This window comes from Antrostomus carolinensis, unplaced genomic scaffold (genome assembly GCF_000700745.2).
Source record: "Antrostomus carolinensis isolate BGI_N321 unplaced genomic scaffold, ASM70074v2 scaffold3941, whole genome shotgun sequence".
NCBI classification, from domain to species: Eukaryota; Metazoa; Chordata; class Aves; order Caprimulgiformes; family Caprimulgidae; genus Antrostomus; species Antrostomus carolinensis.
Window position 1 is genome coordinate 12,588 of NW_010294703.1, and position 11,766 is coordinate 24,353.

The 11,766-nt window shown below is 40.4% G+C and overlaps 1 protein-coding gene across 1 annotated transcript in view; it reads right to left on the minus strand.

Moving 5' to 3' along the window:
- Positions 1-2,538: 2,538 nt before the first annotated feature.
- RAB3GAP1 (RAB3 GTPase activating protein catalytic subunit 1) overlaps positions 2,539-11,766 on the minus strand; it is a 21,236-nt gene continuing 12,008 nt past the window's right edge. The window contains exons 13-24 of the mRNA XM_029087406.1: positions 11,748-11,766; positions 11,220-11,392; positions 10,177-10,231; positions 9,530-9,898; positions 8,593-8,730; positions 7,118-7,345; positions 6,513-6,609; positions 6,320-6,423; positions 6,106-6,221; positions 5,544-5,646; positions 3,965-3,985; positions 2,539-2,781 (exon numbers count right to left, since the gene is read on the minus strand). The exon at positions 11,748-11,766 is cut by the window's right edge and continues 83 nt beyond it. Of these exons, the coding sequence (XP_028943239.1) occupies positions 2,539-2,781; positions 3,965-3,985; positions 5,544-5,646; positions 6,106-6,221; positions 6,320-6,423; positions 6,513-6,609; positions 7,118-7,345; positions 8,593-8,730; positions 9,530-9,898; positions 10,177-10,231; positions 11,220-11,392; positions 11,748-11,766 (1,666 nt within the window). The remainder of the gene's footprint in view (positions 2,782-3,964; positions 3,986-5,543; positions 5,647-6,105; positions 6,222-6,319; positions 6,424-6,512; positions 6,610-7,117; positions 7,346-8,592; positions 8,731-9,529; positions 9,899-10,176; positions 10,232-11,219; positions 11,393-11,747) is intronic.

Genomic DNA, 11,766 nt, shown 5'->3' on the forward strand with positions numbered 1-11,766 from the left:
AATGCAAAATAGATGCAGTTATAATTAATTCACAAACCAGTACAGTTACACTGTTTTCCTCATGCACTGATGTAAAAAAAAAATACACGTTGCAGTCTATCATGCTGTTGGTAGGAGGAAGAAAATAAGGAATTAAAACCAAGAAATCACTTGTACCTCTGCCTGGCAAAGGGCCTTGGGGGAATGCATCCAAGGTGCCTGACCATGGTTATATTTTTATGACCCCGTGGTTTAAAGCTGAATTTCTGTGTGTAACAATGCAATTTTGAAGCATTACTGCTCTCCCATTGCAGTCCAGTGACGGCTGCAGGAACGAGGCAGTGCTGTTGAAACTTTCATTTGGCTTACAGGGTTCAATGGGATGGGGAAATTACAGAGCAGGAAGCTGGCTTAGCTTAAATTCTTTACTTAAATTCATACCAACATTACTGGAGAAAATAGAGGCTCTGATCTCTTATTATGACAAAAACAGCAGGTAGTTTCTGGCAAATGTTACAGGTGCATCCTCTTTAACAGGAGGACAGAGATGCTGCTGCGTTTGATGTGGGTTCCTTTATGGTTACTTCAAATAAATACATTTCTCTTTTTCCTGGTGATTTTTTTTTAATGCTTTTTCATTCTCTCCTCTCCCTTGAATGCCATAAGGCAGGAGGAAGTTCATAAAGCACATCTATACACAACACGTCTTTTTCTGACATATAAAACTGCAATTTCAAGTACATCTAGTTAAACTAAGCTGAAAAGCTTCCGAGGTTATCCTTATGAGGAAAATTTTTTTCTCAGTTAAAGACTTAAGACAAACTAAGTGTTGTGAATGCACCAATTTCTATACAGGGTGAAACTAACTCAACTTTTTCAGCAAAGATACAAATATCTTTAGGCAACTGCCTGGAAAAAAAACCATTAGCAGGTTGGTTGTGTTCTCTGAGTGACTACAGGAATCATCATTGCTTCAGCACTTCCAAAGACCAAGTCAGAAGAGCCTGATGCCTAAGTGAGGGTCTGCCAAGTTTATACAGCCTTTCCCAAAGGCCACACTTACTGTAACATTTCATGAAGACAGCACGAGAAGGAGAGGAGGAAACCAAGAGTATGAGGGAGGAAGCTTGAAGAGTACTTAGTAATTAGCTTGGTACAATTTCTTCTAAAGAAGCTAACAGTTAAACAACAGCTAAATTGGTCTTGGTCTTTCTCATCCCTTTCATCAGAGGAATTTGGCCGAGGTGAAACACAAAAACCCTAAATTCTGTGACAAGGTTTTCTTGGGAAGAAAATTAACTTTTCTTTATCCTGAGAAATGTATTTTTACATCTGAGGGAAACACCCTCGCTCCTGGCAGCCATCCCCTCAAGGAAGGTTTAGGGTAATACCTGGACCCTACTATTTGAGACAGAACTTTCTCTACTCGATGGAGGGACAGTCACCAACAATGCTGCTCCTGGGGCAAATGATGCAAGGATGCCATTTTAAAAGTATTTTGACAAAACCAATGCTAGTACCCAAAGAAGTCTGAGAGCCAAGAGTAAGTTCAGATTTATTGAATAATGTTGACAATACTGTGATTTTTTTTACATTTCATTTTGTAAAGTGACATTGACCTTTTGCTGATTCTTACTAAAACACATGAAGATCACTGTAAAGCAACATCATTACACACAGGTCCTGGTGTTTGCGGGGTAGCTGGTGGGGTTGGGGTACAGCAGGTGATGGAATGGTTTCAGATCAAAGACACAGAACATGTTCAAATGGTCTCTGTACACACCAGCAAGTTCTTACAGTGAAACACCTCTGTACATGTCACTTACAGCTTTGTGTCCTTCCCTGTGTGCAAGAGCCAGAGATTCCAAAACCATCAGTGATCCCTTTCAGGCTATCTAACCACCTACAGCCCCAAATATAGTCATTTCTCTTGGAGACAAGCATCCAAGACAAGATCCTTCTGGACAACTGCTGCAATGCCAGGAGAGCTGAGCATGAACAAGAATGTACTGTATACTTTTAATAAAATGAAGAGTATTTTAGAGGTATTTGCAACTTTGTGATTAACCAGAAAATACTGGGCTCGATAGTTATGATTAGCAATAAATACAAATTACTTAATGTCTGCACATCAGTTTAAGTAGACTAATGTCACTTGATAAAGTCTGATTAAGAACTGTAAAGCAGCACGTTCTGCATGAAGTATCTGCACACAGCACGTTCATCTCCATTATTACACAAGCTAATGCAAAAAAACCCACAAACACCAAACCAAAAACGACAGAAAAGCCACAAAAACCCATCATGTTCCCTTTGGACAGAGAGGAGGTCACTAAAGATGGATTGTAAGTACTTGTGAAGCCATTCCAGACCTCCCAGTTAGAGCTGCTCCAAGCATCCTTCTTGGCTGCCAATCCAGCTCTGTCCTCGGGACGCTCCGTCACTGACAAGGACCACGCTGTCACCTCACCACCAGTCAGTCTGTAACGTGAACTTCCCCGAAGGAAAACGAACAGCATTCTACGTGTGAAGACACACAAGACAACACAGCTGGTTACCTCAGAAGAACGTTGTATCTGCTGAAAAGGCACCTGCAAGTCGGAAATCCTCCTTTGTCAGCACGCTGTACATGCGCTGGGGCAGCGGTTTGGAGTAAGGCGCGGGGCGGGGGACAGTCGTGCGCAGAATCACCTCGCGCCCCGTGGGCGGCGGGAAATCCGAAACAACCCCCACGTTGAGTCTGCGCTCCTCCAACGAACCCGACCTCCTCAGTTCCTCGTCAAGTGGAGGCACTGCAGAAACCTTAAATAAGAGCAGAGGTGTCATTACAGGGCGAGCTGCTCCTTAACAGGAGGATTCAAAAGACTATTTTGAAAGAGGAAGGGAGGAAGATCAGAAATGGTGAGCACATCAAAAGGCTTCATGTGGACACAGAGCAGGACACCAATGGGATGTCAAGAAATTAACCGCGCACAATCACATGGAAGAACCTTCATGTGTGGATGGTGAAGCTCGGCCTAAGCTCCTGATTTTTTGACGCTGTGAAGTGAGGGTTCTGACCAGAGGAAATGCCCTTCTCGAGCAGGGCTGTCTCCTCAGCTCTCTGCAGATACCCGAGGCCAAACCAGCCTCCTTCTAAAAATAACCAGTGCCACTACTGGGGTCTTGACTGACAAAACCCATTCCCTAGTGACACACATATGGATACACACAGCCCAATACCCTGCTAGGGCCCTAAGGGAAGTGGAGGCAGCTCAAGCCTGGCAGTGTCGCTGAGGCACAGCAGAACCCACTGGGTGACCCTCGTGGCCCCACTGAGCTGCCCCACAGCACCTCTGCTCCCAGCCCTCTCCCACACACTCCCCGGGGGTGGGGACTTGGTACCGCTCAGCTCTGCAGCCTGTGCCGCAGATGTCACCAGGGATAAGTGCTGCTTGTTCCTACAAGAGCAGTTCTAGGAAACCAACAGGGAGGATGGTCCCTGTGCTACACTTCTTCACACAGTGACCCCAGTTCTTCCCCAAACTTCTGTCTCTCTGTCCAAAACACTCGGTAGTTCCAGCAAGCGCTGGTACCTCAGATTGTGACATTTGGGTACTGCCCATCTCTCCCTAACCCCACCCCAAACATCAGGCTGCTCAATAAACAAAACACAGTGACGATAACAGAGAAGAATACAAAGGCATGGCCACATATTTCAGCATCAGAAAGTCTTATTCACTTGCATAAATGTTTTTTTTTGTTTGGTTCGTTTTGGTTTTGGTTGTTTCTTGTTAAAGCTTTCTCTCTCTTCACTACGTGTTAGGCTCTAAAAATTAAGTCTGTGAATGAGGAAAAACCATTCTGGAAACAAAAAATTATTTTTATGCTTAATATGTGAACAACAGTACAAACTAAATCAGGCTGCTGGACTATTATCTATCAAAAGGTTCAACTCTATGCAGCTAGGGAAGATGAGTGGGAAACGAGGGACAAAGTTGGTTACCTCATCAGAAGATTCAGTCAGCTTGGAAAGGGATGAGAAAAGAACCAGGGATGAAAGATAGAAACAAAGGCAAGTCAGAGGTGACTTATAAGAGGTTAGGAGGAGATTGTAGGTTTAAGAGACATCATGCACTCTTACTTCCAAGAACATGCATTTGCCATCGTAATTATCCTGAGAAAATTTGATAATAACACAACACATTTTACACAACTCAGAGAGGAGTCCAGGTTCAAGAGGTAATGAACAAGGAAGTCATTCCACTTCTATTTACCAAGCAGCTCTACTGAAATAATTCACAGGAGATTAAACACGAGGGGTTTTTTGTAGCAAGTGAGCTCCTGTCCCACTACAGAGTCTTAGCGACCAGTGCCCAGCTGCCAGCGGGCAGTGTCTGTAACCTCGCTTCAGGTACAGATGTTTCAGAGAAACAAAGCCCTGGAAATCTACACACATCTTTATCAATCATTAACACTAAAACTCTTACTCAGCTTTAAAAGCATAATGCCTGGATATGAGAGAGGCAAGTGCATATGCCTGCACACACTGACAGGCCACACCCTTGGGCTTTCCAGGGCAGTCTGTCAGTGAGGCTGGTTGAGAGGTTGAGACCTGCAACCAGATTCTCCCTAGAGACTAGAAGGATAAAATAGATGTTCTGATTTTCATTTCTCAGAATAACCATAATCTGTTTTCAGAATGGTCCTTTTTATGCAGAGTTGCAAAATACATATTATAAAAGCATCCACGCTTTAGAAGAGTTTAATTCCCCACCACCGCATTTTTACAGCGATGATTTCCAAACAGGACTTCAGGCTCTAAGATGCCTGCAATACTGTGCTACCTTATTATCACTGTAGCTAAATTTCAGTTAGATAATTTGGTGCTACAAATCGGTGTAATTCTGACAGAAACTGAAGACTGACTGTAGTGCAGGAAGTCTGGAAATCAATACTTTTAAGGCTAATTATGACAAAGACTGCTTAAAAGAAAAAGGAAATATTTATATCCAATATAGGCTGGGGAAGGGCTTCCAGAAAACAGACACAACACTGGCAGTAAGTAAACTGAATGTAGAGAACTGAAACTATTCCTAAGCACACTAGTTTCCACAGATGAAATATCAAGTATTCCAAGTATAAGCCTCAGTCTAAAAAGTTACTCTTTCTAAAATATTTAATATTGTGATGTCTCTCTCTACATTCCCATGTGAAACAATCAATGCACTTGCTTGTTCTTGCTGTGATGTTGCATATATTGTGTAACTTGAATAAAGCAGAAACTGGTGCCATAGCAGCACTACTGGTATTACCATTTCAAGTAAATCAAACATTAGTGACACCTCTGTCTATCCAGATGGCTTTAATTGTTTCACCTCCCAGGTCATCTACTCTTCTTTCACCTTGCAAGGTTCCCTTATTGCCAAAATCATGTTGAACTTGACAAAAAAACAACCCTCAAGCACATTTAGGACAATACATGCATATATGCAGAGAAAATAAACTGGCATCATATGATAATTCGTTGCCTCATACTGCTTAAATTAGAAGTGTCTGCAAAGCAATCAAGAGCTCTCTCTTACCCTCTGAGCGTTCACAAACAGCTTGTGAATAATGCTACCAGCAGGTCCTCTTCCTGCACCAATAACTGACACTTCTGGCTGCTCCAGGAGACAGTTTACAAATCTGGTGGTACAAATTATTGAAAAGGAAAAAGGAATGTTTAATTCACAGCTGTATCCAGTTTGCTAATGTAAAACCAGGATTGCTTCTTGTGAGGTGATCTAGCATCATCTGCACAGAGCAAGAAGTGGCAGACACTCTCAGGAGTTCTCCGTTCTGAAAGTTTTAAGGAAAAATTCCTGACGTTTCTCAGCATCCCACTCAAACACTATCATCAGCTTTTCATCACGTTTTACTTAGAGCATTTAGGGTACCCACATATAACAGCTCTAAGCAGCCTAGGCACAGGGACACCTCATGTTTAGAGCTACTAAAAATGATTCCTTAGTATTTCTGTATTATCACCACTTCTATCTGTCCTAAATTTTGAAACTATAAAAACAGGCATCAGAGGAAAAATAAAGCAACATGGGGGCAGCAGGGGGAAGGGGGGGAAAAAAATAAAATAAAAAAATCAGTCACCTTTGTAGATCTTCTTTCTCCTCCTCATTTTCACATTTCTCTACCCCAAATTTTGCTTTCAGAGACCTGGCCCTGGCGATGATAGCTTCCACACTCATAATCTGAGCCATGATTTCCTGCAGGAGTTTAATAAAAATGAAAATTAAAAAAAAAAAATGTTCTTTTAGCACTCCCATGAACAATGTAAAAGTCTATTATATTTTTAAAGCCTTACTTCCAACTTCTTGTCCTCTGGATTGGGAAATCGTAGAACTTTGCTGGAATGGGATATTATCTGCTTAATAATCTTCTTAACTGAAGATATATCTTCTAGCGCTTCTATTAGGAGAAAAAGAAATGAAAAAACTGTAATTATTTCATCAGTGTTCACCCTAAAATATCTTAATAATTTATTAAACATCATTTACCTTCTTCCTTTACCTTGAGTACAGCTGCATGGATGATGCACGGCAAGAGATGCCTTGCAAGGTCAGCTGGTTTCTGAACTGCAAGGTAATGAAGCACCTAGAACATTAGAAAATTTAACATATTAGTGATGAAAACTACTTCTCAAAGATAAAGTTAACTACAAAAGATGAGCACATACACTGAATTCACAAGGGAGCACCATTGTAGGACTGGACTCAATAGGAAGTTTTACATGAATACTCAGTGATTGCTTACAGTCCCAACAGGTTAGAATGAAACTAAAAGTAATATGTTTTAGGAACACTTTAGTTTCCTAACACATGCATGCAGATAAAAATCTGGTTTATTTCCTAATAATTCAAAGAAGTGCCTAAGTAATACAGCATTTGAAGTTACATTCCACACACTAATTATTTTAGGTGCTTCGAACACACTTGTACAGCAGCAAGAATTTCTGATTAACCCTAAGCCACGCACAAAACACCTCAGTAACTCCAAGAATATAGTGCCATGATGTGTTAACATTCAAACCTTGCAGGAGGAAGAAGAAAGGGCTGCTATAAGCACTATAGTTCAGATTATCACTAACCACAAAGCTTTTTACCTTCTCTGCCTCTCTAGTGTCATCGAAGAGTCTCTTCTGCCTCCGGGCTGGGACTGGTTTTGCTGTCTCCCAGGCCTCTACCCACATGTTGCTTGGAATCTTCATCCGGGCACTCAGCTCACCCTTAATTACTACATTCCCCTTCTCATCAACCACTTCTTCTTCGATGTAATCCCGAGGGGAGTACCACCTCACAAAGTCCTCCAGACAACAGCCAGGATTAGCTGCCTGGAATGAAGACAAGATAAAACTTGTGCCTGAAAAATCCTATAAAAACATCACAACCTGGGAAGGAAGGCAGTACGGTTTAGTGGGTAGACCACAGGCTAGGAGTCAAAACTCAGGGAGTTCTGTTCACAGTCAAGCCATACACCAGAAAAGAGACCCAGGAGGGTGAGGGGATCAAGTAACTATAAACCATATAAAACAATGACAGGGGGAAAAATCCACACTATCAACGAAACCAAAGGAATCTCCCTCTTATCCCCCAAAACAGTACATTCATCACTTATTTCAGGCAACCTTAAAATCATACTGTTAAGTCAAGCTTCTGTCTGATATCTGATATATGCAGTAACAATGAATTTTTACTGAATTTTTTTATGTATAAGCTTATACCATTAAAGACTTAGTGGAAAAAGAGACCAAGCCTAAAAGAATCACTGGGATGCATAAACATGCTTTCAGCATTGACTTTCCATCTTTTAACACTCCAGTAACAAAATTTACCTTTTTTTTTTCTTCCTTTAAAAAGGAAAAAAATAAATCTCTCCCAAACAAAATAACCCTCATTTTTCATAGATGTGATGTCAACACAGATAAACACATCCATAGGACTAGAACATAAAAGACAGAGCACTGGAACAGGCTGCCCAGGGAGGTTGTGGAGTCTCCTTCTCTGGAGACATTCAAAACCCGCCTGGACACCTTCCTGTGTGATCTGCTGTGGGTGATCCTGCTCTGGCAGGTGGGTTGGACTAGATGATCTTTTGAGGTCCCTTCTGATCCCTGACATTCTGTGATTCTGTGATATATATATATATATAGCTAGTTAATGACAGAATCGCCAGACTGTTTAGTTTTGAGATCCTTTGATGACAGCAGTGTATGTGCTCTTAGCTCCCTCTGCAGAGCTCAGAAAAGAAATGGAACAAATTACCCAAAACATCAGCTAGTCCAGTCACAATTTGATGAACAGCTGTAGAGGACTTCTAAATAGTGTTAACCTACTATTCCTACTAAAGAACAAAACATCTTCAACTATGCATAAAAATTATGTCCCCATCCCCAGAGTCCAAATACAGGTGAATGTATTAATAGATATTTTTTTTTCTTTACACCACCTTTACATTTTATCTTCAACTTTAAACCATTTTGAAACTGTTGCATGAAGGAAAAAAAAATTGTCAGAAAAACCTTCAAAATTGTTCAACACAAGCAAGAAGGATAGTTTAATTAATAAGAAAGCAGTCTACCTTAAAAGACTCCATATCTGAGAGCAAGCAGGCACTCTGCATGCGTGCCCGAAGATGAGCACCTTCTGCTGATGTCCCTAGTTTTGCCAGTACCTCAGACTGTTCCTCCAGCAAATCTTCGGTCATAGGTGCTGGCTCCTGCAACAGGGAAAGACTGTCAGCACCTCATTAACTGACAACGTTTTGCCTGACTACACTCTGCTCATACTTTTTACCCATGCAAAGCAACATTAATTAAAAATAATTTCTCTCAAGTAAATGAAAAATACTGTATTTTTCGTGCACAGATGATTTCAAAGTACTTCCTCTTATACCACTGCTTCTTATTTCATCCCTAGTCACCCTGCAAGAAAGTCTGTGTCAGGTAAGTCTGAAGATATGCCTGGCTTTAGATACTGGTACCAAAAAAATGGCCTTTTAGATAGGAGTTGAGAAATTGTTCGGGGTTTTTTGTTTTATTTTGTTTTTTTAAGAAAAAAGAAAACAAAATAGCAGGAAAACTGATCTGGTACTTTAGTCATTCAGCTAGAAATCGTCATGGTGAAGAAGCATGAAGAACCACAACAGTTCCTACTTTACAGGAAAGAAAGCAAGGAGGGGATAAAGATGTTTCAAGAGCTGGAAATAAAAAGAAACCCAAATTTAAGGTAGGTCAGACAGCTTAATTCTTGTTTAAAAAAAAAAAAAAAAAATGTTTTGAGTGAAATTTGGAAAGGAGACCTATTCTCAAATGAAACAAAGACCGTGTGAGAATTCAGTTTAACAGCCCCACCATGTTTTAGAAACAGAAAACGAAGTCTTAGGCCAGAAACACTCAGCAATTTTAACAACAGATAAGGCTATAACCTGCAAACTATATACAATTTCCCAGTCCTAGGTATGAGTCATACCACACAAGAGTCATGTTGCACATCTGGCTCAGCTCTTGCTACCTAACCTGTGTTATTGGAATGTAGAGAGGCTCTCCTGGATGCAGCAGCATCAGCTTTCCGTGTGGATGCAGGCGACCTTCTGGTTTTAAGTTTACAGGCTCTTTGTTGCCTTCTTTTGCTCCTCCTTTCTTTCCATTTTCCTGACCGTTTCCTTTAAGATCTTCTGTGTCACTTAGACATTCAAAAAATTCCTCTTCACTGTCACTCCACGATTCCCAAGACTTGCCAACTTCTTTTTCCTTATCAGGGTTATCTCCAGAGTGGTGGTCTCCTTTTCCAGCATCACCAGAAGTACCCCCAGGTGAACGATCAGACACGTTCCCCCTTTTCCCCTCATCTCTTGCTTTCTTTCTTTCAATGCAACAGTTTAACATCTAACAAGTTAAAGGGAAGAAAACCCATTTAGCAATTACTGCTCTTATGGAAACAATGTCACAGAAAAACTTGAAAAGTCACCAAAAATCTCTTAAAATTCTAGAAGGCAACAATTCCATTAAACTTGTTGCTATAACAAAGATTTTTCCCAAGAAATGAAGTCCAGACCCAAAAATATAAACATAACTCAATCTACAACAACATACTTAGCTAATAATTGCTATAATTTTTACAGTTTCCTTAGGAGAAAAATCATTCTTAAATTTGGGATATTTACCTGAAGTTTCTGATGCAGTAAACAGCATCTCAGATCTGGAGGGCCATTAGCTAATCTAACAAAAGGTAGAAGTGTAACCATTATCAGTTATAAAGTTCAATCTTTCATATACATGTGATCTTAAATCATATGAAACCCAAAAAAGGGGCAAATATCCACATTGAACCCACCCCCACCATTTCAGCTATGCAGCTCTCCTACACTCTCCAAAGACAAGCTAGTGACTGAACACGCCCAGAAGTTAAACTACATTTATTTCCTAGAGGTCATTTCTGAAGCTCAGAGATCATTCACACTAGTACAAAACAGACACACCCTGGTCAGTTTTCCATTTGGAAGTTAAAAGGGTAACTGTTTTCAAACTAAAATTAAGCACCTTTGACTTGACTTTTAAAACTTTTACAACTGAAGTGATACAGCAGAGTGATCTCTATATATTTCAAATTCTATTTTATTTGTTAGTGTAAGCATTTGAAAGTGCAAACTAGTGAATAAATGGACAGTCCATTCCATTAAAAAAAAAAAATATACAGCAAATATATTATTTGCTGTATATTGACACCTCAACAGAACCCTTCATTTGCTCTGCAACAAGCTCTGCTGCAGCAGATGTAACCTGGAAGGGCTGGAATACTTGAGACAGCGTTAGCTGCCTGAAAAGGCTCTTACACCAGCAGGACCTTGGAACAGCTCCCTCAGAAAAGTGGGGGAAGTACACCACAAAGCAAAGGTGGTTCTCCCTGTATAAGCTCCAGTTGCATGAGTATTTGCATAAGTTCCCCCCCACTCACACAGTGGGGTGCTCTTTAACTTGAGCTTCCCCAGGCATCTTGAAGTTTTCAAAGGAAGGTACACATGCTTTTCCCTACTCCCTACCCTTTCTTGCTTTAAGGAAGTAGGATAATACAAAAAGAGGATAACACTTGCAATTTATAAAAGCAAACAGTATGTTTCCAAGTCATAGTGAACTCACTCTGTTCCTGGAACAAAGAACATTTTCTATGACAAAGCAACAAGAACAAAGAAAACCACAAAACCCTTACCCTGGAATAAGGTAGTTGTTCTCCCATCTGTAGCGCATTTCTAACACAAATTCTTGCCAAAGATGTGCCACTCCTTTTACTCCTCCATGGTAGAAGTTTATCATACAAAGACATAAAGCTAGTTTGTATGTCAGACTATCAGAAGGAGCAGATTTAAACTGACTGAAGAGATTCTACGTAAGAAATAAAAGAAAGCAGGAAATACAGGAACAATGGCATTTTTACCAAAACCATAGGATTTCTTTCCTGTTTGTAAATACAAGTGACTAACTAACATTTTAAGCCTGTAAGTATATGTAACTATAACGTACCAAAAATGACAGTCTTTGGGAGAGAAAAAAAAATTAGAAGAAAAAAAACCCAAAAAACACAACAAAACACAATTTCTACATAGAGTTTCCACAAAGGTAAGTTCCTCTTTTCAAAAATTATCTATTACAAGACATAAGGCAACCACAGCAAAGTCTGTATGAACAACCACTCAAACTTGCTTTCTCTCTCTCACGAGTGCCAGTCAGTAGAACTTACATAATCTTCGTTCTCTGGA